The following is a 26,245-nucleotide window of genomic DNA, read 5'->3' as shown; positions in this document are numbered from 1 at the left end:
ATGAAATATTACTAAATTAACCAATCAACTGATTAATAATGAAAAGTTATGTTTGAATATTTGATGACATATCACTGAACAGCACACTAGTAAATGCTGTATGGTTGGATCTTCTAAAAGAATGTCAACCATGACTCAACCTCTCTTTTCATCAGAGGGGAGGAGATCAAGTGACATCAGGAAGATACAGGAAGATGTGAGTGCATTGTTTAATATAGATCTGAAATATGTAATCGAAATTCTGTGTTGTATTCTGAATCCCAAAATGTGGCAGTTTATTTTGTATTCATGAAGGTTTGTTACATATTTCATATCTGGCTAACAATAAAATTAAAAGCCTTGTTTATGTTTCAACTTATCTTTGTCATATTTGCTGTTGTTCAAGAATGATTTGTGCCTAATTATTTTCCTCTTGTATTTTTACATTATCCTCCACAGACTTAAAAAGTGCATTTTTAAAATTTCATAAAAATGCAAGTGACCAAAATGCAGACAATGTCATACCAATATCACTTTTTATTTTACAAAATAACTGTTTTTTAACTGAGTTTTTTTATATAATATCAATCAGAACAATTTTTCAGGAAACTATGAATTTTTGAATCCGAATTCTACCCAATTTTCACTGACAAGTCCACTGACAATACTGGTTCCTCAGATGCCAAGAAGTTCGCTAGCCGTCCTCTAACAATATTTTGAGTGTAATGACTAATGATTCATATAATGATATTTCAGCTTCAAAATTTGAATGAAGTAATCAGATTGACCAAAGATTCCATTATCCGACTGAATGATAAATTTGGTGGAAATACGAACCCTCCGCCTATTTATCTTGAAGTAAGTATTCTCATTGATCATTGGTTGTGTATCTTTATGGTGGTTAGGCAAGCTGTTCTCATATTTCAGGATTTATCAAAATATCTGGTTTTTTGAACGAAGACTATTCTCCTTTTTATTCTTTGTAACGGCTTGAAGTTCAAAAGCCTCAGCAAGTACAATGAAATTGGTTTTGCAATAGATTTATTGGAACAGCTATGCTGGCTTCATTGTGGTTTCTGAAACTAATTTTGAATAGAAACCATAACCTGGTATCCAATCCAAATATCCAATCCAATCCAATCAGGCATAAATGAAGTAGATCAATCCCTTAATTAAGCAATAACTTTTTTTTAAAAAGCCAAGTTGAATTAAATTCATATTATGGTGTTTTTCATCAGTGTTCGCACTGACTAACATTTGCAAATGATGCCTGCAAAGATGAGAATCTATTTAAGGCTACTTATTATCTCTATCTTGATTTGCTGGATTTCAACCATGCATTAATTATTGATATGCAATGTAATTTGCTGTAGATGAAGTGGTTTGATTAATATCATGCCTGGGGTGTAGATAAAATAACTTCTGCCAGATACATCTTTACAAAAATCAATCTTTGTTTTACATAAACTTAATCTTCTCCCTCCTTCCAGAGGGAGCAGAATTTGAATGTCTTTTATTATTCCCTGTTCTAAATTTATATTTGCTATCTCTGATCAACGAAGCCTTTGTGTCAATATTATTGTTTTTGCAACTTTTTTCACTATATAAACGCCATGCTTTAATTTGACCTGTTATACTAAATATATCATGTGAAAATAGTGCATTTTAGTTATCAATATCTTGCTCAGGATTGGATGCAAGTATATTACTTCCTACATAACCAAAAATCATTGATATCAATGAATTCTTGTGAAAAGCGCAAAATTTTCCATAGTTTTATTTTTATGCTCATTTACCAGTGAGGTATATTACTGAGTGTAACTACCGTGAATTTCTTTTCTTATTCCAGGAATATCGTGAGTTAACGGACAAACTCGGGGATCTTCAAACAAGGCACCATAATCTCACTGATGTTTTGGAACAACAATTATTACAAGGTAAACAATATTTCATATATTCAGATTTCGAGTTTGGAGCGAAGATAACTAAAGCCAATTTTTCAACTTTCCTGTATTCATTTCAGAGAAAATCTACACAATAAGTATACTGTCTGCTGCTATATGTTAATATTTTTGTTTCAATGTAATCCAGTTTCATGCATGGATGCTATTTTCTATTTTCATGTTGTATTTTCAGTCAATTATTAGCATAAGTTTATGATATTTTATTCGGCAATTCAATAGAATTAATGATTTATTGATATTTGATTCTAGAGCAGTGTAAAACTATTTTAATTGGAATGTAAATGTTTTACAGGATCACAAACTAACTCATTTTCACAAGAACCATCCGGGGTGCAAACACTACCGGGCAACAGAATATTTTTCCCACCTGGTCCACAGTACGTTGGCACTGGTAAGTCGTTAATTTTAAATAGACATTTTGGATATAAATTGGATCTCACTGTAATTCTAGAAACTTGTATTCTAGGGTGTATATATGCAGATATTTATTGTGACTCAATTACAATGACTCTAACGTAAAACGTTAGTACTCCCGTAGTGTGTGTACCAGGTTAGGGTTGGGCCATAATTTTATTCAGATTTTTCTTCTAGAAACTTGTAATCTAGGGTGTATATATGCAGATATTTATTGTGACTCAATTACAATGACTCTAACGTAAAACGTTAGTACTCCCGTAGTGTGTGTACCAGGTTAGGGTTGGGCCATAATTTTATTCAGATTTTTCTTTTTTAAGTTCTATTACAAGTTCCGGGACTGTCTGTGTTAGCCAAGTGAATATACCCCCTGCCCATCGGCTTCCATTCCTTTACCCAACTTTATGTAAAGTAGACAAACAAAATTAGTTACCTTCATATTGGTACACATACTTCTGAAGCGTCAACTTTGGCGAACCATGATATTTTAAATTTCATTTAGATAAATACGAAAGTTTGGATATGATGATTGAGTTGAACATAAATAAATTTGTTTCATTGTTAAAACTGTAAAACTAATATTATTACCTCCTATTTCTAGTTAATGGAAGGAATCACTACCCCCTTAGTGGTTTAGGAATTTTTTTCAATGAATTTCCCTGTTGAATGCTGTGCAGCTGTAATTTTATGTTTGCCCAAATTGTAACTAATATAAACCCTGTAAAGCCAAATGCAATGTAAATCCTGCTATTTCTGCAAGTGTTTTCTCATTATACTTTAATCTCCACCCTACAAAATATTTTTTGTCTTTGAATAGAACCAGCATATGATACATCAGATGGATCACATCACAATGGCACAAATAATCAACTTGGAAAAACTGTGGGAGTGATCAGGATATTTCTTCCTAATGGCAAGACAACGGTAATCATTATTCTTAGGCTATTCACTCACTCTGCTTGTGATCACAATAAATCTGCAGTCATTAACTTCAATAATCCAATTACTATTAAAAATGCTGAAAAGTGTTGTAAGTTCAATCACATAATCCAGCCCGCGTTTCAACAAAATCTTAAGAAAATTTGCACAAAAACAAAATTGCCGATTTATTTGAAATATTAAAGTTGAAATAAAGTGCAAATCAGGAATCTCGAAAATTTAACTCGTAATTATTAATTTACAAGAAAGACATTAGTACAAATTTGGCTGTATTAGATATATATAAATATATTGCTTGGAAAGTTAAAACTTATTGCTGAAACAATGAAATGGCCAATCTTAAGATGAACATGTTGGATTTTCGCAAACATACATTTTTCTCAAATTTTCAGTAGCCTATATCTCTGTATTGCTCACTTTTTTCTCCATCTACCCTAATGACTGTACCATCTTGGCAAGAATCTTTTCTGAACACTTTTATCAATATTAAAATATAGGTTGGAGCCGTTATTGGAAAATCATTGAAGTCCCAAGTTTTGCAGAAGACAGCAAGATTGAAAGATTTGAGAGATAAAGCAGATCAATGTAGTGTTTTTAAGTTTGGAACGAAGTGAGTCAGTCTTCTCACAATAACTTTTTCATATGTTCTCGCCATATGTTTTTAGTTTATCGATTGGGTTTCTACAAGACCAACTACTTTTCCGTTTTCTATGCTTTTGCGTCGGTGGATCCGTATGCATATAATGCAAGGATGCTGTAGCAAGAGTGAAGATAACTATCCTGAGTAATTCAATAAATAGTCTTGCTGCACACTAACACAAATATATTTCTATATTTGTGTTAGTGTGCAGCAAGACTATTTATTGAATTACTCAGGATGTTTTTAGTTTGTTTTTATTTACTATCACCTTCATTCATGCAGCCCAGTATTTGAATTAGAGCTATTGATTGATTAGTGGGTTACATGGTCGTAATTTTGCCTTAGTTGTATATCCATCAGTTAGACAATTTTTTGAGGGTGCATGAAGCTGATTAAGATCAAAAATATTTGTTAGATTTGATCTTGCTCATCTTATTTCGGATATCCACATGATATTTATTGTTTGGAGATTGCGAAGCACTGTTGTGCTTGTATCTTTATTATCCTTAGCATGGAGCCTTACTATCTGTTATATTTTTGCTTATTGTTAGCAGGTTATTTTTGAGGTGAGACGTGAGGCTTGACAATTTCTAAAGGAGGCGTGGCTTAAAAAGTTTGAACACCACTGCTGTAGAGCATAGGATATAAAAGGAAATAACCATAGAGTAGCTTTGAAATAAAACAAGTCAATTTATTTATAATAACTCAAACAAATCATTCATAAAGTGGAAAAAGATATCAATAAATATGTTTCCATACTAGAATAGCAAGCAATAGTTTCTGAGATGAACTCCTAAAATAACTGATACTGTATAATTATTGTTGGTATAGAATGATAATTAACAGCTTAGCTACAAATTTTTGAAATATTTCATTCTTTTATATTATGCCTGGTAGAAATATTCTAATGGAAAACTTTATTAAGTTGGATTAAATCATCTCACCTTCATTATGACAATTTGTATAGTTTCATAACCTAGTAGCACATCTATATATCAAATTTAGGCTGAGGAGTATTAAGTAGAAATATAGACGAATGATCTATTTTATTCAAGAAACACCTTTTTAATGTTTTCACTGATACACATTTGTCATACTATTAAACTTTATCGTTTCAAATTTTTACCGCATAGAGAAATTTTGGTTCCACTAATGAAAATTAATTAAAATTCAGCACTTGAACCAAATTTTTCAGTGTAAAATGATTGTCATTCTACAACAAATTACAACTGTATCCGGTGTGTATTATAATCCTTTTAAAATTTATTGCATTAATCGTGCTGATTCATATGGTAATTTTTTTCAAATTACACATCTGGTGCAGTATTCAAAGCTGAAGCTTTCTAAAACAGAAAATTTGTCTTTGGACGATTCACTGTATGGTTTGTTCTAATATCAATAAAACAAAAATAATTAGGAGAATATTAATAAGTGAAATGGATGAAACTTCTTTGTCCTCCACAACAGATTCTTCATGCACAAGTGTGTTCTGTCAAATAAGTTAAAAACCTTTTTAGGGGTGATAGATATATTGTCATAAAATTTTGTTAAAATTGTATTTAAAAGACCCAGTGTCTAACGAGTAAATTCGTATTTGTAGGTAATGGACTTTATAAATTTTAGTAACAACAGTATGCTTCGTTGGTGTAGTTCAGGTTTTTTTACGTCATATTTTGCTCAATTCCTAGAAAATGAGGAAACAGTCCGGTCTGTTGCATCACAATGTGTTGCACGGTTCGGATTACCTTAGGTAGGTATCTGTTTGGGGTCATGTCGAGTGTATAGATCACAGAAATAATAGCTGATTTGTATTCAATTCAATCCTACCTGATGCAAACAAAATTGTGAAATCATATTCATGTGAATATTACAATATATACTGATCTGTAACTCAGATATTTCTCCGAGGTATTGACTCATTTGTGTTACCTTTTGCCACTGTTTTTTGAGTCATATCATATTGAATTGTTAAGTATGATCTATTTCTCAGTGTAATGAAATATTGCTTAGTAGATATTGTAGCTTGCTAGGTATTTATGCACCAAACGGATTTGAAATCCTCTTTCACTAACTAGGGAAAATTTATACATTTTCAAGTATAATCTGTATACTCTTAGAGCTTTTAAAATTCAACATCTCTTGATTAGTTAAATGGGAATATTGTCCAAGATGTACTTGTAGTTGTACAAATTTTTTCTCAGTGTTTCTTTAAAAATTGATTTTATAAAATGAATTATTCATTAAGAAACTGGATTCTATAATTATCGATATAATCTTAATGAGATCTGTAGTTTATCCACTGAATATTGGCTGGTTTTTCAGTTCATTCTCATCAACTATTATTCGGATTGGTATGCCATTTTGTTTTTATTATAATACCTGTTGGGGTATCTATTTGGATGCAATTGTAATAAGGTTATATACCTAAGTAAAAAACCATTTTTCAACTTTGGTGGTATGTCTAAAACAATTTCAGCAGTTTGTCTAGATCTCCAGATAATTGGAGCTGCACCTTTTCTACTGTAAAGATTCAAAAGTATTTTAGAAGCATCAATATGATGATATTTATCATGTATTATGCTTTATTCCATTGTGCAAACAACCTGAAATTTAAAGTGATTCTGGCTTTTTCCAATCACTGAAAAAGTATTCTTGTCGGCAGGAAATAATAGATCTTCATAGACTTGTAATTTTATACTGTGCTGTGCTAATAACCTTATTAATAATGTAAATAATATTTTTATAAAATAAAAACATGTGAAAATGTCTAAATGTTTTGTTTTCACTCATTAAATATTAAATTCATAAGATATGAATTTATGATTTATTTTAAATTGTTGAATAAATATTTACGGGGTGACTGTCAATAAGTAAGGTGTAGTGTTGCAGGTCTGGCAGCAAAGCTGCTTAATAATAAGTGATAAACTTTCAATTTTGAGTTTTTCAACTTTTCAATCTTCTAGCATATCAGTAATATATTCAATTTTATGCAAATTTTATTTTCCAAGAGATGATACAACTTCTGTACTATTCTCATATCATGAGATATTATTGCAGTTTTTTATTAATTTTATTTTTATTTAAAAATTTTTTTTTCCTAATAAGCCACTGGTGAAAAAATAGTTTTCACAACCTTTAGTATTCATTCAATAAACCTATATTATATGAGAATTCATTTAATTCCTGATACTCTTCATACAATTCATTCCTAAATTCTATTTTTATACAGCCAACCAGTGGACTGGGAAGTTGATTCAGGCAGATTAGCTGGAATGGAATTAGAACTGAGAACTGATAATAAATCATTTAAAGAAAAAACTAGAATATTACAAGCAGAACATAATTTTGTGAGTTTCGTTATCTAATTTATTTTTCTGTCGCTGCCTTGATATTATATAATGTTTTGGACTGATATGGAGCGCTCTATGTAATCTGTTAAGTAGCAGAGCTGGGACATTTATATCTTAGTGAACTTATAGACTTGGATAGTTGGAGCTTGATTGATATCATGCACAGCATTATATTCATCCCTTCGGTTTAATCTATTATGTTTTCTTGTTTTTTTACAACACTGAAAAATTGTGTAGAATCCCCCGTACACTCCTATGATAGTGATATTTTTATGGTAATTTACATGTCTTGGTCACTTATTTATACATATATAATTTCCAGCTGGTAAATAATTGTTCCATTTAATAAGTTGAGGAAAATATGCATTGTTATTATTTATTATTAATATATTTTCTGATATCAATATCATTTTAGACTCGCAAAACATTTTTGACACTTACGTACTGCGATCACTGCCAAAGGATTTTATTTCATGGAATGTATTGTAAAATGTGTAGTTTAAAACTGCATCAACGTTGTATTCACCTCGCTCAAGAATTTTGTATCACCAAAGATCAGATCATTAAAATAAGGTAATATCTTTTGCTTTTTTTTGATGTGTCTCAATGGAGATGTGGATCTAACCCTGACATGGGCAAACTAAGGCCCGTTGAGTACTTTAATCTGGCCCGCTGATGCCGCCACAACCAAACAAAAACCAAAGTTTGATGTTTCAGCTCAAGGATAGCTCAAGGAATTTGTTGAGATTGCGATTGAATTTAGTTTTGGCACGAGGCTTATTGTTTCCCACTTTTGATTTGTGACACTGTAAATATTGGTCATAAAATGTAACTTTTTACGTCACACTCACATGGCTTGCCAGTCTAGGTGGGCAAAATTTTCAGCCCTTGGTCCAAAATCCTTGCCCACCCTTCATCTGATCGTTTTGATGAAACGGTTACTCGTGCCCTTTACTTTGAACGAGGCCTGAGCTTTTGTTATTTGGGAGGACTGGAATCTTTACGTTTCAGCATTGCTCACCCAAATTATTACACCCTAAGTGAGGTGGGGGGCATATGGTACTTGAAACCAAGACGGGTAATCTGCAATGCCAACACAGTTAAAGCTCCAGGATAACGAACCGCACCTAAATTCATCATGATCATCGCCACTGGCCAAGACAATGGATGAATTGAATTTCATTGATAGTGTTTAGGCTACTTCACTAACACGTCAAGTGCTACTGACACTATAAAGAAATATATAGAATTATTGATACGAGGCATTTTATTCAAATTATTTTTTTGCAAATGGATTTGAAAATCTATTATATTGCAAAACTCTTCTCTTGTTTTGAAAATTTCTTTCTTTTTAGTGAAAAGATTAGAGCACCTACTCCATCGCCAGATTCGCCTAAAACACCAACAGATACATCAGGAACTGTACCTATTCCAATCCCAATGGTAAACTATTATTTCAATATGATATTGTTACATGTTCAAGCATGAATTTATTCTGTAACAATTACTTAGTTTTAACTTGCACATTGCTTGTTTTTTTTAATGCTCATCACCAATTGTCACGCTTGGCAGCCAGAATGCATTAGTATGAAGGTGGCATTTGTGGTAAGCACTGGTTAATGCATAACTGCAATTATTATTTACAAATAATCTTAAATATAATCGAAATATTTCATTGCATTGCATTTTACAGTTTCATTTCACGACAAATCATATTGCAAATAGAAACTTGTTATACCTTTTCAATATAAAAAATATATAGGCTGACTAAAAAGGTCAAATTAGGACAGATAGGTCAAAATGATTCAGCCTTTATTATATATATATATATATTATCTTTATGTATATACCGGATCAGAGCAATTCTGAACTCAGTCATTTCAGATTTGAATTTTCCTATTGCACTGTTTCATTTAATACTCTTTGTTTAGTATGTAAATCTTTGTACATGCTGCCTAATAAATCACTAAACTGACAGAATATATTCTACCAAGCTTGACCTCCAATAAACATATGTTCCACTAAGAATTCACTAAATTTATGATACACTTTCTTGATTGAGTCTTGCTTGGGTAGTTTTAATGTAACCAACAAACTATGAACTGAATTTTATCCTGTGCCAATGGTATCAGTTTCATTGAAATTTATTTATTACATCCTATGAATTATAAAATTGTATTGTTGAGTATAAAATTACGATTTGAGCAAAACTTGAAACAATTTTGGATAAAGTCAATTATACAAAACTAAAAATTTAGGAGGCACAATTAAAACAAGATATTGCATTCCCCTTAAAATCAGGCTGCACTGTTTATATGACTGGTATAATATTGACAGCGTCATAGGAGTGTTGGACAAATTGTGAGTAAAGGAAATGTGTGTGAGAGTAATTATGGAAATTGTAAACCAAATTTTGAATTCCCTATTAGATTTCAATGTTATAAATGCAATTACAACCTCTTTAATGTTTTCTAATTACTCATTTTTGATTTTCATTTGATTGAATTGGTTGCACAATCTGTAACATTAATACCAAGGCCATATCATAGTTCAGGGATGGCACAACTTTTCAATGAATTGGTCACAAATTTTTTCTTTTTCTACAAAATCTGTCACTGTGGTTCATGACCGTGGATCATAGATATTCAATCAAAGTTTGCATCGATGGAAAACTTTCTGTTGCATTTTTTTCGCAGTTTTATTGCCATTGGTTGGTATTGCCTAGTTTTGAGCCTCACACATGACATTCAGCACTTGACTGAGGCGATTTCTGGTACTCGACTTTAAGAAAATCATGTGCGAATATAGGGATTCGCTCACAATAGTTTGGGAGGCTATTTGCATAATTCTAGGCAGGACTTCATGGAAAGACAGGGTGGGTCACATTGTGCCACAGGTGAGTGGTTTGCCATCCCAATAATAGATGATCGCGGTGAAAGCGAATTTCTTTCTGCATTGAGAATACTTGGGAATATAAAGCGTATTTCTTTCTGCTTTAAGAGTAGTTGGGAATACTTTGAATGTTTAGTAGTGTTTCAAATTCCCCCAAAAAACATACTTTTTTAAACTCATCGTTAAGTCATTTTTACATCAAACATATTTACATAATATTGTTCAAGTGCAGATCAATGTTTTTACAATTCCCCTAAATTGTTCAATCATTCTCCTGATATACAATCGAAAATAACAGATTGCATGTTTATTGAATTACTCATCAAATAAACCTTTGTCACATTTTATTTCAGAATGCTTGAATGCTTTATCTATTTGTCATAATTATTGGTATTGTCTGTGTCAAAATTTGTGTGCTTTATTAATTTATTGTCTGTTTAATTTGTGTAATCTAATTTTCCAAGGATGATCGCATCACATTTACAAGAAGTCGCTCTTCATCTCAACCGAGTTTGATTATTTACAAGACTGCAACAGGGCAGGTAATATTGTCAGATCTGCTTTTCGAATGAATATTGTGAAATTTTTTGATGATTGCAAAAAAATGTAATACGATGAACGTGGAGTACGGTAATTTGAATCACATAGACTTACATTTCAAAAATGTTTGTGATAATTATGATAGTAATTCTGCTCTTTGCTCCGCAAACAGATTGATTAAACAGATTCAACTCGTAAATTTAACCAAGAACTGTAATACTCAAAGTGCACATGCTCGCAGCTCACTAAATGAGACAGTATAACCCCATTTTAATCAAGCACACAGAGTTACTTGTTACAGTGCACAAAATGACAGCCACCGCATGTTTTAATAACTTCAAGTAGTAGCAGCACCCTCCTTGTCGATGAATTTCTTTCAGTTGGTTTATACTTTGTTGTTTCGAATATTGTTGCTCATCTATTGTTGCTTTCACAAAAACCAAATCTTTTTTAGGACTACAATGAATCGCATTTGAGTGGTGAGTTGGTAGTAGTGCTTTGTTACTGTTTATGAATCTACCTAGAAATGGGTAAAATTCTAGTCGTCAAATAATTTATTACTATGCTGAGCAGAATTGAAATGAAATTCTATCCAGCTTTTATTCTTGTATTGGTCTTTGTCGCATGAAAATGACCATGTTTTTTTATGTCATTAATTATACGCTATGTCAAGAATTACCTGTGTACATGGTACAGTGACTTATTATGGGTTAATTTCTTTTACTAAAACATATTTTTGAATTTAAAATTGATTCGAGGATAGCTCGTCTGACATTTATGATCACTTTATGTCAATCAAGATTTTATTTTCCAACTTTACCTTTTAGTATAAATATGCTAGTTTTAGTTATCTTCATTTTTGTGCTTTAGTCAAATTTGTGTCAATGAATAATTTCATTTCTCATTTTCAGTTCTTGGAATTACTTTGTTTGGTTGGTCGTCATGTAATTATTTTTCTTATTTCTGAAACAGATTCACTCCAATCCCACAGCAGTACATTACTTGTTCCACACCAACATCAAAATATCACTCATCATTATATTACCCATTCACCCCTTATTCCCCATAAGAAAAATTTGTCTAATACACATCGAAATTCTCCTCTTGCTCTAAAAAATCCACCAAAGCGTAAGAACCAATCAAAAAATGAAAATATTTCAAGCATAAAAGGAAATACTTCTCATCCTAATTTATTGTCTTATCAAAATGGTTCATCATCGCCCACCCAACGGCCTCGAAAATTTTCTACCCCCCAGACTGAGTCACCCATTCGTCAACATAACAAACGAGTACAGTCTGATTCTGATCAAGGTTAGATTGCTGTAGAGATGTGGTCAAATGTAATCAGAACTAGTGTAGATTTACTGTAATTCTTGCGCATGACTTTTCCCAATTAGCACTTTTATGTCTGTAGAATCTATTGATTAAGTGGGAGTCTTAATTTACTCCTAAACTGAATTTAACACTTGCATGGCTTCCAAATAAAGAAAACTACAAATAAGTTTTATACATTCAATTGAATATTAGAGATGAAATTGAACTTGAGTCTATTTATTTGTGGTTGGAAGTCAAAAATGAGCTGATCTACTATTTGATATATACTTGTTTAAGGGAGAGTTTGATAACATCAATCTGAGTCTGTGTAAACTTGAGGGTTAAATCTGATATTCTTCAGAAGTTTCAACTTTTGTGTCTTAGTTTTAGTTTTGGTGTCTGTAATAGTTTCTATCTTCCTGGTGCTGGAATTAGAAAACAAACGTTAGTTCTCGCTCACTTCAAATCAAAGTATGTCGTTTCGACTACCGGAACAGAAATTTATAAATTTTCTATGTATTTCTGAGTAGAGATGTATGTACCGATGTATCGGGTATCGGCAACATCGGCCAATTTTTCGGTATTGGCTAAATTTAGACCGATAATTCCGATATATTTAGCTTCTCAATATGATCCAGAATGTTTTGAAAAATAGGTTAAAATACTGATCTTGAAATTATTTTTTGCTTGAATGAATCGTGAATTATGAGCCATGCACGACCCCACCCCCGCTAGTAAAAACGGAAATCGGATTCTGACCTGTTTCTAGCCATTTGAAATCCAAACTGGCTCAATCAATTTCAGTATTTTCGCTGCCAAATCTTTGTATTAAAATTTCCGATGTGTAAAATAAATATAAAATAAGGCGTTGTATTGGCACAAAATCCTGCGCACGTAACTCAATGTATCAGTTTCATACGATGAGTAGGCTAAACACTTATTTATTTTGCTATCATCAGTAGCCAAATTCTATTAGTTTTCTAATTGAACACTTGAGATTACTAGCGTCAGTGCTCTATGCATCTGAATCAATTGACTGACGCATTGGAATCCCAAACATCTACTTCCTAATATATATATATATATATATACATGTGTGTGATATTTCTCTTTTTTAATCCGAAATAATGTGCACTATTAATAATGCTCAAAGACTATTGTTTTAAACTTTCTGCTCTGCACACTTGAGGTAATAGTTACATAGTATCGGAATATCGGCAATATCGGTCGTTTTCGAATATCTGCGTATCGGCATCAGCATTTTTAGCTGGTATCGGATCGGTATCGGCGACAAAAGTAGTATCGGTACATCTCTATTTCTGAGTTCACTGAGTTCTGATTCAACATGTTAGAAGAATATGTTTTGGCATCTTATGAAATATATATGCAACCGATTCAAACTTTTCTGCTCATATTCTATATCAGACACTGCTTTAATGTTGGTTTATTTGCATCACATCATAGAAAAAAATAGCACAGCTTTGATTGTTTGCTAAAAGTTAGAATAGTTTTGTGATTAGTGAGTTATTTAATCGTGTGTCATAACGAATAGTCATGATTTCTGAATATATAATTACCGTAATAATGTTAATAAATATCATTCTGTATTTGTTGATTTGTCAGATCATCTGTTGTATTGTGAACTTCTGTGATTTTGTGTCCAATGCTGTCAGTATTGCACATCTCACAATACTAAATCTTTATTGTACGTTAAAATCAACATATTTTGCTTCTAAGATTAATTTACAATATAATTAAATGCACCAAAATGTAGCTGAAGCTTTCTGTACTATTTATAAAGCCCATATGCAGACCCTTTTACTATCTGTTCTTCAAATGAAATTCTTTGATTTTGCTATTAAATTGAATAATAAAAAAGATAAGCGAATTCATAATGATTGGATTTCAATAAAATTTATCACAATCTATAAATTCCATTTTCTTGTGACATTTTACAATGTCTCAGTGATGATATTGTTTTGTGCCCAAAAACACTCCTTAATGTCCTTGTGTTTTAAATCAGAATGTATTTGATGTAGCTTTATTTTAGTGGTGGAAAATCTTTGTAGTCGCTATATGTAATTTTCATTTCTGAGTTTCTGATAAGTCTTTAGTAGTTGTTCCGGTGGCCTTTATTTTGTCAATAAAATCATTTTAAATTAATTTGTTCTGCAAAATAATTGTGTCAGTCATTTTTTTCTCTTGTATTGCATGGATGTTTTTTATTTTGCATAAATTATTCAAAGTGAAAAAATCGTGAACACCGTAACTTCTTCGTCTGACGTTATTGAAAAAGCAATACATTTTGAAATTTCATGAAAATTCAAGAAATGTTTGATTTTCCAAAATATTTTTAGTTTATTATGCATGCCCGAAGATTGATATAAAACTCTCCACTCGAAAATTGTGTCACAACAGCCATTTACTCCCAGTTGTGCATGGAGAAATTGGTGTCTACAATATTTGGTCATGAAATGAAAGTACATATTTTTCATAAATTCATCAACTACTTTTGTGTAATAATAATAGGACGACCTGGATATTCTGTGACCCCACCAACATCATCAATTCAGTCAGCCGCAGCTACTATTGGCAGTCTTCCTGCTGTTGGATATAGAAACAAGACACACCATGGATCAGTGAGTTATCCTGTGTGTTTAATATATCAAGCTAGCTGGTATGTTCGAGAGTTGGTAATTGTAATGAACTTGTTTTTGTCCACTTGGTCTTGATGTTATTCAAAGCAGCATTGTAAATGCTTCAGTTAAATTCATTTTGGCGCTCCCGAAGTATGTGAACCAAGATTGCAGACACCGGAACGTAGTATGTGTACCAAGTTGGGGTTGGGACATAATTTTATTTCAATTTTCCTCATTTTAGTTCTATTATCAAGAGTTCGGGGACTAGCAAAGTGACTCCCGTAGTATTTGTACCTGAAATTTTGGCCTAACCCTAACCTGGTACACATACTACGTTCCGGTGTCTGCCATATTGGTTCACATGCTACATGAGTACCGTCATTTTACCATTTGAAAAACATATTACTATGTCTACAGAAGAGATTTTATTTTGTGGAATGTTAGTTCTGTCAAATTCTCTTTAATCAGGTGATGTTTTTGACAGGGTACGATGCGACGAGACTCTAATGATGACTGGGAAGTCCCTGAAGAAGAAATTGAATGGGGAGACAAGATAGGATCAGGATCTTATGGAACAGTGTTTCGATGTAGATGGCATGGTGTTGTTGCTGTAAAGAAATTAAATGTTACTAGTCCCACACCTTCCCAGTTACAAGCGTTTAGGAATGAAGTCGCAGTCCTAAAGTAAGAATATTGTCTTCTTGTCTTAGTACTGTCTTTTTATTTTTTGTTTTTAGAAAACTGTTTTATTTTTACAATATGAACTAAGGTACTGAGTACTGACCATTCGTTAGAGCAGTGGTTCCCAAACTTTTTTTTACCATCGCCCCCCTATACTATTCATCGCCCCCTGGCACTGCAAAAAAAATTGAAAGTCTGAAATGAATATATGACAGACCAAATAAGGAGACAAATCATAGTTTATAGTGTTTTTTAATGAGATGGATGAGCTTGGTGTTCTTCAGCGAGTTTTTCATTATATCTAAAATTACCCCGTTTACTGATGGAAAGGCGATTTGGTTGTTTTGATAGCAATAGCAGCATAACTGAAAACCCCTCTTTCACCATGTCAGAGGTCAGAAATGAAAGAATCCACGGTTCTACCTCCTCATAAACCGCCGTGTACTCTTGCATTTAACTCCCTAAATTCACCTCATTTCACATTAAAATAATGAAAACAAAATTAATTTTCCAAAACTCATAATAATGATTTTCGTATATCTCATCCCTACAGACTGATGACCTTCATCAAAATACATGATATATAACGGTCTTCGGTAAAATTCATCCCTGATTCCTCATCCTACCACGTCCTCCAGTCCGATCACCAGTCCATAGATTTAATCAGCCATTTGTTTTTGGATTTGCGGACTCGGATGGCCCAGGAGTCGGCAAATTTGACGTCGCTCGCGGAACAAAATTTAGGGTTGCTATTCTTTTGCGAATCGCATAGATTTTTTGAAGGTTAAAAACGGAACATCATGTGAAAACTGCGACAATTCCTGAACTCAACTCAGTCGTCTTATTCAAAAATTATTACAATGACATTTAATGTGACACTGTCTTGTTGCTCCATCACGCTTGATAGCATCACTACGCCAAGATTGGAAGATTTTCTAAATGGGCATCACTATTCCTAGTTCTTTGTAATGTTCATTTTCAAAAATAATTGTTCGCACGAATATGTACTTCCAAACATCGAGGTGAATATTTCCGCACGGTTAGTGAAATTTTGTTAAAGATTTTCTTTAAGAAGATACATTCTTACAAAAATTAAGCAGTGATTAATCTCTCGAATAGAATATGAATTTTTTTTCCCTATTGCTTTGCAATATATTCAAATATTCACTGCGCTATTGAACCCCTGCACTCAGCAGCAACTTTTCTGCGTGTTTCCATTTGTCTAATTATAATTAAATCGTAGGCTCGTTAAACGAGTAGCTGTTTAATATCATTTTTAGGATATAATAAAAAATTTAGTCTAAACGTGTCTCACGATAAATTCTGTTACGTAAAAAATGTAATTTATTCCTCGAGCGTAGATAATAAATAAAATTAATTCATCGGTAAAACCGCCGTTTGGATGTTTCCCCTGGCATAGACTTCCTTGTTTACTTCGTGACATTGGCCAATCAGCAAGATGCAAAAATAAACGTAACAATGCCCCCTTTCGCATCCACACAGACACATTCCTCACTCAGACAGACTTTCAGGCGTGGTCGTGAACATTACCTCATTTTCGCGATTTCTAATTATATTCGTTATTTTTTAGTTGTTTTTCGGAAATTTAAATAAAATAAGTCAATGAACACCTTGTCCTCCTAGGAGTTTCAGTTTAATTATAGTAATCAAAAATTAGTGTAGAAATAGCTGTGATAGACTGGGCTAAAATTTATTACCAGTACTTTTAAAAAACAGATTGTTGAATGGTATGAATCAGAATGATAGTTTGAAACAAATACTTCATTTTATAGACAACAACTCGCGAAACCACTCTTAAAATAAGCACTGAAAATTTTAGAATGGTAACGTATGGGAAGAATTTTCCGGTGTCAAAGGTCGGGGAAAGGTCCATTCAGTGAAGCGTCCCGGGCCAGATTACTACAGATTTCCCGACCACTTGGATACGCAAACTACCGTACCTTACTGCGAAGATGAGTCCAGCAATCCTTCCGCGTGTGATATCGCCCACGTGATTCAAACCTACGAAAGCACGCAGAGTACAGTAATCAAGTGCATGATGCGCCGATCGAAAACAGGTTTCGCGGAATCGCCCCCCTATCGCCCCCTTTGACTTTTTCGCCCCCCCCTTTGTATCTTTTTCGCCCACCACCCACTTTGGGAATCACTGCGTTAGAGTACCTCGATTCTTTTATTAAAATTTTTGTTCAACCGTATGACAGAAGGTGTGGAGAATGAAATTTTCATATATATATATATTACATGTGAGAAGAAAAATGATATGGTGCACCACATCCCCTTTTGCGGTTACCAGTCCATGTCGAGTATGGGATTTGTTAGCCAGTTATTTGTTTCAGATGCATGGACTTGATAGTGAAAGAAGCTGTAACCAACCAGAGGTGATGGGAACCACCAAACAATCTTCTCGCATTTACTTATTATCCATGGGAATTTATTATCCATGGCAATGATAAAATTTATATATGTTATTAAATCTTGCAGGAAAACACGACATGTGAATATTCTTTTATTTATGGGATACACGATCAAAAAACAGTTATGTATAGTGACACAATGGTGTGAAGGTTCAAGTCTTTATCGTCATTTACATGTTATTGAAACAAAGTTTGACATGGTGCAACTTGTTGATATTGCAAGACAGATTGCTCAGGGAATGGAGTAAGTTTCTTTGATGTCTACTTTTTGTATAGACCAGTGGTGTGCGAAGTGTGGCCCGCAGGCCAAATGCGGCCCGCAAAGGAAAATTGTGCAGCTCGCGAAGAAGTGCCAATTTTGAATGCTGTTTGATAGCAAATTATTTGGAAATTAATCTTGGCGTATTTTACCGAAACCACTAAGTTAGCTTTCCACATTTGAGAAAAGTCATAGTTTCAAATATGGCACTTTTCGGTAACATATTTTTTTTCTGAAATGGGCGTTATATCCAATTGCTAGCACTTCCATTTGGGCAAATTTGGATAAAAGTAGCCGGGATAGGAAATTTCTCACTGAATTCGTTTAAATTGGATGTGGCAATATATTTGAATTACAGTTTTGAGAATTTTATGCTTTTTAAATCATTTCTGCAAGGACCCCTAATGATGACATGAGATCAATAACAAAAAGAAACGATTTTGTGCCTGCAACTAATAGAAAGCCAATGTTAAATGAAGGTGCAGCCCGCGTTTTATCCAGTTTTTGATATTTGGCCTGCCTGCGGAGAAGGTTGCACACCCCTGGTATAGACGGAAGCACAGACTGATTAAGTACATTATGAATGCAGCACTGTGTGCTCTGTGCATGTCATCGAATGCATCAGTCTCATTGACTCAGTGCATTAGTCGCATTGGCTATTCTTTTTATGAACATCATCTGGTAATGAGTTTCCTTGTTTGCCAAATAAATTTGTGTCAGTTGGGGTTTTTACTTTGTCATATATTTTTTTTTCTGAAAAATTTCTAATTTTAGGATATTTTATGTATTAAATTTTGACTAGGTGTAACTATATGATACTTTACAAAACAGAATTTCTGAATGCAGCTCCTGCAAAAAACTTTGTTCACCCTTGCTCTAGGCATTTTAACAAAACTGGTGTGTGTTTTGAGGAGAAAGTGCAACCAACATTTATGTCATGGTCATGAGGCATAATGGTGGTGCAGTTTATTAAGTCTGCAATAAACTTGTCATCACTGTCGAATTAAGTCGCAGTCGTGCCAACCAACAACGGTCCTGTGAAAATTGTCTCAGGAAAAAACTCATGTGGTGGTGTTTAATTTTTGGTTTATTAATGTTCAGTTCTATAAATAAAACAGTGTGGGATACAAATTGTTCATAATTCCATGCTCTAAATTCATTTTTTTGGTCTTTTTTTCAGTTACCTTCATGCAAAGAACATTATTCATCGCGACATGAAATCAAACAGTATCCTTTTAAATACCTGAAAATGAATGTTTATATAAGTGTTGCTACTTGGTATACTTCTGCTGGACCAACTATATAATATAGCAAAGGTTGACAATACGTTATACATTGTATTAATTATAATATAAAATGAACCTGTTACATTTTTTAGTAAATGAAGTTTTTCGAAGAGTTCTTGAAATTTTCCTTAATGCGACTAATCCAAGATATTTTCCTGCTTGAAGATTTCACTGTAAAGGTCGGTGATTTTGGTCTTGCCACTGTCAAATCAAGATGGTCAGGTTCTGAACAATTGATGCAGCCTACAGGTTCAATATTATGGATGGCACCAGAGGTAAACTAATATTATTTGCTCCAAAAAGAGAAGTTTGAATAAGATTTTCATGTTTATCCAGGTTGAGAGGAAAGTCCCTAATACGGTTTAACTATATGGCATACCACGACCTCTCGTCCGGTTACCAGTCCATGTCGGGTGGGTCATGAACTTTAGAATATACTTGTGCCCCGAAATTAGCGGACGGATTCTTTAATATATTGCAGGGTTCTTCTCGTGGTTAACATTTTTTCACAAAGGTAATGAATGAACGATAAGAACAGTAATTTATATTCTAAATATCAATAAAACTTTATCTTTGCAATTGTACTGAGATGAAAACATTCGGCTTTTCTATGTAAGTGATCAAAATAGAATATTCCTAAAAAATTTATTAGAATGAGTTGTCTTAAAAGTGAATCATACTTCAACGGTTCAATCACCCACTGTTTTATGCTCATTTTTAGATAATAAGAATGCAAGGTGGAAACCCTTATTCTTTCAAATCAGATGTTTATGCATTTGGAATTGTACTTTATGAATTATCAAGTGGGAAACTTCCTTATCAGCATATCGGTAGCAGAGATTTGGTGAGTTGAAAATTTTGATATTAGGGGTTGGACCAGTGATTCCCAATGTGGGCCAGGGGCGGACACCCGGGGGGGGCGAGGGGGGGCGGTCGCCCCCCTCAATAATTTCGCAAAAAAAATTAATACATGTTGTTTCCGCCCTACAAAATTATCATTTCCGAAAAGTGCGATAGTCAAGCGCCATTAAACGGTTAATAGTTACCGATATTATAACTGTTTTCTTACAATAATGCGCCTTCGGAGCACCTCACATTTTCGTGAAACATGCGCGCCCGCACGGGTAATACTCCGTCTTCAAACGCACCGCCGATCACGCGCCACGGTTTTGCACAACTAACTCATTTTTGTACAATTTAATATGATTTTCTCATTGTCAAAATCTTTCAATAGTGTTATTGTTGGCACTTGCGAAAGAAATGAAAGAGGCAAACTGTGTTTCATTACAACAATTAATTATTATCGCTAAAAAATTAACTAGATCTAAAGTTGTTTTAAACAATTTTCACCGCGGGACGTATCTTTTTACGTTATGGATTTCGTGCAAGGCCCAGCATAATTTGCGGGCAAAGATCAAAGCATGTACTTTGTCGAAAAGTTGAAAAGCGGCAATATAAAATACTAAAAATAAAACTGTAAACAATATAAGTTTTGAGGCCCGCGACAGTCTAAAAACGCTTTTCTAGGCATCGAAAATCGCAAAATTTCGTGTGCCAACGGCACAAATTATGTTTGCTTGACCTTTAAAAATATTTCGTTACTAAAATCGAAACACGGTCAATTGTGAGCAGGATTTGCCTTTTTATCCATTACTTTAAAATTGACGTCGAAAATTTTCGTGTTAACATTAAACAAAGCTGAGAACGCGACTTTTCCACGGTTTGTGATGATATATAAGATAATTAAAGTATATTCGATCACTTTTTGTATTTATTTATGTATTTTTATTGTACTGAAATAACTTTTACTACGTGAGAATTGACAGAAAATTTACGGATTTTTCGAAAGGTTTTTTCCGTCGTGTTTTAGAGTGGCCCTTGTTTTGTCGACTCAACCGCAGTTTAAATTGAAGACAATTAAATTAATAAATCAAGACATTTTGAATATGCCCGTATCGGTCTTTGATTGATTACTTTGCATAAGTGAAAAATCATTTTTCGTTGATGAAGTCGGCTCTATTAACAAGTGGCGTAATCGCGGCGACTGTTCCGCGTGGATTTCGAGGCGGTGTATTTGTATTTTTGATTTACTAGTATACCTTATAATTATTTTCATTGTATGAAATAAAATTGTACTATATCGGATTTTATATCAGATATCGAGATTTTTGTAACGACGATAACGAGTTCGGAAGATTGCAAAAATACGTATCAAAATTAAATACATCAGGCAGCTTATCTCATATTTTTATGTCCACATATCGCCGTGGTACTTTAAGTTTAGTAATATTTTTATTTTGACGTAAGAAGTCGCAACCGCGAGTTAGGTTGCACACAATTTAATATATAAGGACATTTTAGAATCTCGTGGCTGTCATGGATCGACAGAAAAATCATTATACGCTCAAATAGGCGGCTCTTTTATTGAGCGCGTAATCGCGGTGCTTGTTGCAGACGGCAGTGGGAAGTTCCGACTTTGACCCCGCCTTTTTTTTTTAAATCCTGGCTGCGCGCCTGAACTTGTGCCCGTTTATTTTCGTATTAAATTATAAATAAAAACCCTGCAAAGTCATTGCGTGAATCCTGAATGTTATTTCGAGTTCAAATGATGATTTAATAAATCGACAATAATGGCAATTCTACTAGTCAAATGATAATTCCTTGGTAAAATTTAGGAAAAAAATTCGCACAATAGCTTGTTACTTTGTTTTGCATTTCTAATTTCACGAAACGGCGTTAGTGCGCTTTATGCAGAACTAGAAATTGAAACAATAACCTAATACGACTCCTCAAATTTGTTATTTTCTGTATGTTAGCAAGAGCCGTGGGCTAATTCTCGCGGAATTCAAGAAATTGGTTCAGTGACGCGCAAGTTTCGTGTCCGAGCAAAGCAGCCTAGGTAATCGATATATGAGTAGCAAACTGACATGCTAATACTTAGAGAATGACATCGACAGGTTATTGTTACGTGACGATACACGGCGCGGTGTTTTTCGGTAGGCGATCCAAGTTCGCCCCCCCAAAATTATGGAAAGTGTCCGCCCCTGATGTGGGCTATATTGCCTCCTAGAAGGAGAAAGAGATATAGTAGGGGGCAAAAAAAACAAAGGGGCGATGATGACGTACAGAGTGCCCAAAGCGGGTAATGGTACAAAAAAGTTTGATAACCACCGGGTTAGACTATTACTATGTATTGTTATAATATGTAGATATTGAAACTTTTAATGCTAGTAGAAATTTGAAATTTGTAGAACGCTCTCCTACATTATGTACTACTGCTGGTTCACCTCTTATTCTTGAAGTCCTATTTATGGTTTTTGATGGTTAGAACAAGATGTTTGAATCTTTTGCACTTCCACCAGAGATTAAATATGTAATATGTTAGTTTTACATGCACTGAATTGTCTTGTTAACTGTTGACTTGCTATAGCTTAACCTCTATCTTAATTAAGGATATGATTTTATTTTATTGTTTAGATTTTATTTCAAGTTGGTCGAGGTATTTTATCACCAAATCTTTCGTATTTGAGGAATGATACTCCAAAAGCATTCAAGCGTTTGATATTAGATTGTTCTAAGAAAGGAAAAGAAGAACGTCCGCTGTTTCCACAGGTATAGACATTAATATAGCTATTATTGTTATAGTACTAAGGCTGATATATAGAGCACAGCAGGTGGTGCATTGTGCTAAGCATTAGGAATATGCTTGCCATCGCACCTCCAATTACCTTGCGTGGGTTTATAGGTTCGAATTCTGTGAGGGATAATTGTGTGCGAGAAGATTTCTGGACTCCCCAAAACCGTAGGGTGGTTCATGTAATCGCTATTCAGTTGAGACTTCTTGCTCCATATAGTCTTGCATTTGAAAACAAATACATAATCCCATACACACATTGACTGGTACATATGATTATGTCATCTTAACGGCTTTTTTTCATTCTCTGGATAAAAATGATAACTTATCCTTACTTATTGTGATTAATATCAAATTATATCAGTGTCAGGATTTCCTGCTTACCACCTGGGTTATAACTTCTGAGCATAGTTTTCTGTGGAAAAATCTTACTTATCTTGCTGTTTCTGGGTATTTTTTTTTCAATAAAATTTGCTTAATTGATATTCACTGCAATATGAACTACTCTTTTGAATTACCATTGCTGCTGTATTAGTTTTTTGGAGCAAGTCTCACAGATATTATTCTACTGACTACCATATTAGCTCATTTTTTTAATATTGACGGTAGATAAGTTAAGTCTTTTGGTCGTTTTCTCTCTTATTTGAAACTAATCTTGTATTTCTATTTTCAGATTGTGGCATCTCTTGAAAATCTATATCGTGCACTTCCAAAAATATGTCGCAGCCAATCAGAACCAAGTTTAAATCGTTCAGGATTCTCTGGCGATGATTTTTTTACATTGGCCTCGCCAAAAACTCCTATTTCACATGCACCTTACACATTTGTCAGTCCCTAATTTCTTTGATATACAAAGTCATTAATAGTTCAATGTGGACAATTAGACAAAGAGATTTAGATAACTGGTTGTACCAACAGTTGCACAAGTTGTGAAATTCATGATGCTGAATATAAATCTCTGACCAATAATTTCTGCTGCATTTATTTACAAATTTCAATTAAATCAGTAGATTTAGGTATTTTGATGCAGATATCAAATTTGGAGAGAATCGCCGTGGAACACATTCATCTATTTATTTTATTCTAGAGGTTTAGCATTAAAAGTTTGTTTTTGTCATTATGGTGCAAGCAACAGTTCAAGTTGAGATCTTGTTAGTTCATCCACGAAAAGTTGAAATGAATGGTATAGCCTAGTAATGCTTTTCAATGGGACATGATATCATATTTTTTATCAAATTGTGACAAAATGTTTCTGCCATGATGATGCAATTTCATGACTGATCGAATCAATGAGTAGGAATATATCAATCTAATGCAAAACTGCTCGATGTCTAAATCTTTTTTATCATAGGAGTATATTTAGTTAATGGTGTATTTTTTGCCTCATTTCAAGTTAATAATGTATAACAGAAATTTTGTATTTATGCTTTTACTACTGAGTAACTATATGAATTCAATTACGTTCTTATAAATTAACTCACCAATCACCAGATCGTATTTTCAATCTTTGATTTATAAACTCTTTTTATTGAAAAAGAAAATGAAATTGTCGTATCTGCGGTCTAATCAAACAAATATGGGCGCTCCAGAAGTATTTGTACCAAGATGACACACAACCTGAACAACCCTAACCCGCTACACATACTATGTTCAGGTTGTGTGCCATCTTGGTACGAATACTTCGAGAGCACCCAAATATGTAATCAACCTTAATTTGAAGCAACAGCTGGTCATAGCAGGATGCACCAAGATGGCACACAACCTGAACATAGTATGTGTACCAGGTTAGGGTTCAGGTTGTGCGCAATACTTCGGGAGTGCCCACATTTATAACTTTCTTAGCAACAACTCTTGCAACTTGCAAGCAATTGGAAACAGGAGATAACTCATTTTATCCAACCCATAATGGATGAGTCGTAAAAAGATCTTTTTCTTATGATAATTTTTGTTTTAGTTCTTTTCACTGAAAACATGTAGCCTGCTGTGCATTTGATCTATATTGCTTAGTATTGCTGTTTTTGTTTGCAACATACTTGTTTTTAATGGGGTAAGGAGGGGAATGAGCATGGGGGAAAACAGTAATATAACAGTTCTGTCGTTCTGAACAGCATTATTCCAATATTCCATAATTTTTCCTCTTTCATATGTTGGTATCGATCTATATCCAATTTTGTAAGCTATGCTCGAATATGTTTTGTTTTCTGCCAGCTAGAATGTTGATGCTTTTGTGACTATTCTCTACAAAATGAATCGTGCCTATAATAATAATTTTATGTATATATAGTATTATTAATAATATACCAACGTTAATAATTTGTGCTCTTTATCTTTTCATTTTGCTGTCAGAAGTTGATATTCTAGATATCCCTGTTTCAAATTATCATTGTGTGGCAAAATCGAGTAATATATCATGTCAGATTTTACCTGTAATATGCGACACTATTTCTTCCTTTGAAATGATATATCTATCCCTTAGAAAAAAACATCCAAAAAATCCTACTGACCTAGTTGCTTGATTTCAGTCTTCATGCTTGACTCGGTCGAGAATCGTTTTAGGAAATTGTTTTGCTCCCTTATCTAATATTTACCATGTTACTGGTTTAATCAGTTACTTTTGCTTCGGAGCTTATTTTTTAAATAATTATACATTTTTGATGTTATAAATAATGGCTTTCCGGTCAGGAACTCGTCAGGTAATTTTAATCTAGCATATATAGGAAATGTATGTATACAATTATTAGTGTTGTTGATCATCAATATTCCCGTTCATTTAAGTTCTGGATTATTATGTATACTTTTGATCATTTTGAATCCTGGAATTCGAACAAAATTGAAATAAGCCGAAAACACTACATTAACCCATTCAAAAATTGCGAGAAAAAGATATTTCCTGTGTAGAATGGTAATGCCCTGTGTCGTGACTTTCTGGGGATTTGTATAATTTTCAAAAGCACGTTATTATGTGGAGCACACTGGTCTATATGCTGGAACAGTAAATCTGTGTACCGACTTTACTAATTGTGAAGCTTTATTTGATTTTAACACTAGATAAATGGGTTGGATGTTTTTGTTATGCTTCATAATTGGCGAGCTGCACATCCTCACCTCACCTTGTCCATGAGATGGACTTGCTCAATCTCCACTATGAACGATGATCAACGTCGGCTGAACTGTGCCAAAAGCGGTAGTAGATATGGACAATATTCGCGAGTGAGTGGTTGCGTTTTGGCGATTTTAGGGGGGAATGTGACAAAATGCCAAAATTGGTAAGTGATTGCA

At 33.6% G+C, this 26,245-nt stretch overlaps 1 protein-coding gene across 2 annotated transcripts; it reads left to right on the top strand.

Moving 5' to 3' along the window:
- Window positions 1–25,281, top strand: LOC120328949 (serine/threonine-protein kinase B-raf-like). Of its 2 annotated transcripts, XM_078114148.1 has the most exons (20): window positions 1–196; window positions 736–837; window positions 1,829–1,916; window positions 2,236–2,334; window positions 3,175–3,281; window positions 3,794–3,906; window positions 7,166–7,283; window positions 7,702–7,859; window positions 8,642–8,729; window positions 10,643–10,720; window positions 11,173–11,197; window positions 11,691–12,029; window positions 14,562–14,671; window positions 15,156–15,355; window positions 17,855–18,031; window positions 19,227–19,273; window positions 19,480–19,607; window positions 20,054–20,176; window positions 22,810–22,944; window positions 23,640–25,281. In XM_078114148.1, exons 1-20 carry the CDS (start codon window positions 101–103, stop codon window positions 23,802–23,804), a joined length of 2,496 nt encoding a protein of 831 aa, XP_077970274.1. In that variant the 5' UTR covers window positions 1–100; the 3' UTR covers window positions 23,805–25,281. The 2 variants fall into 2 exon arrangements, with proteins under 2 accessions (XP_077970274.1, XP_039251469.1); XM_039395535.2 differs by lacking the exon at window positions 11,691–12,029.
- The last annotated feature ends 964 nt before the right edge of the window (window positions 25,282–26,245 follow it).

The sequence above is a fragment of the Styela clava genome, chromosome 7 (genome assembly GCF_964204865.1).
Source record: "Styela clava chromosome 7, kaStyClav1.hap1.2, whole genome shotgun sequence".
Classification (NCBI taxonomy): Eukaryota; Metazoa; Chordata; class Ascidiacea; order Stolidobranchia; family Styelidae; genus Styela; species Styela clava.
This window is presented reverse-complemented; position numbering and strand designations above follow the sequence as displayed.

What these genes read in the sequence shown, in the direction of transcription:
- LOC120328949 (XM_078114148.1), top strand. Translation starts at nt 101, where the DNA reads ATGGTTGGATCTTCTAAAAGAATGTCAACCATGACTCAACCTCTCTTT. An exon ending in TTCCTAATGGCAAGACAACG is followed by an intron (nt 3,282 to 3,793) that starts GTAATCATTATT and finishes ATTAAAATATAG; the next exon opens with GTTGGAGCCGTTATTGGAAA. An exon ending in TATTATGGATGGCACCAGAG is followed by an intron (nt 19,608 to 20,053) that starts GTAAACTAATAT and finishes GCTCATTTTTAG; the next exon opens with ATAATAAGAATGCAAGGTGG.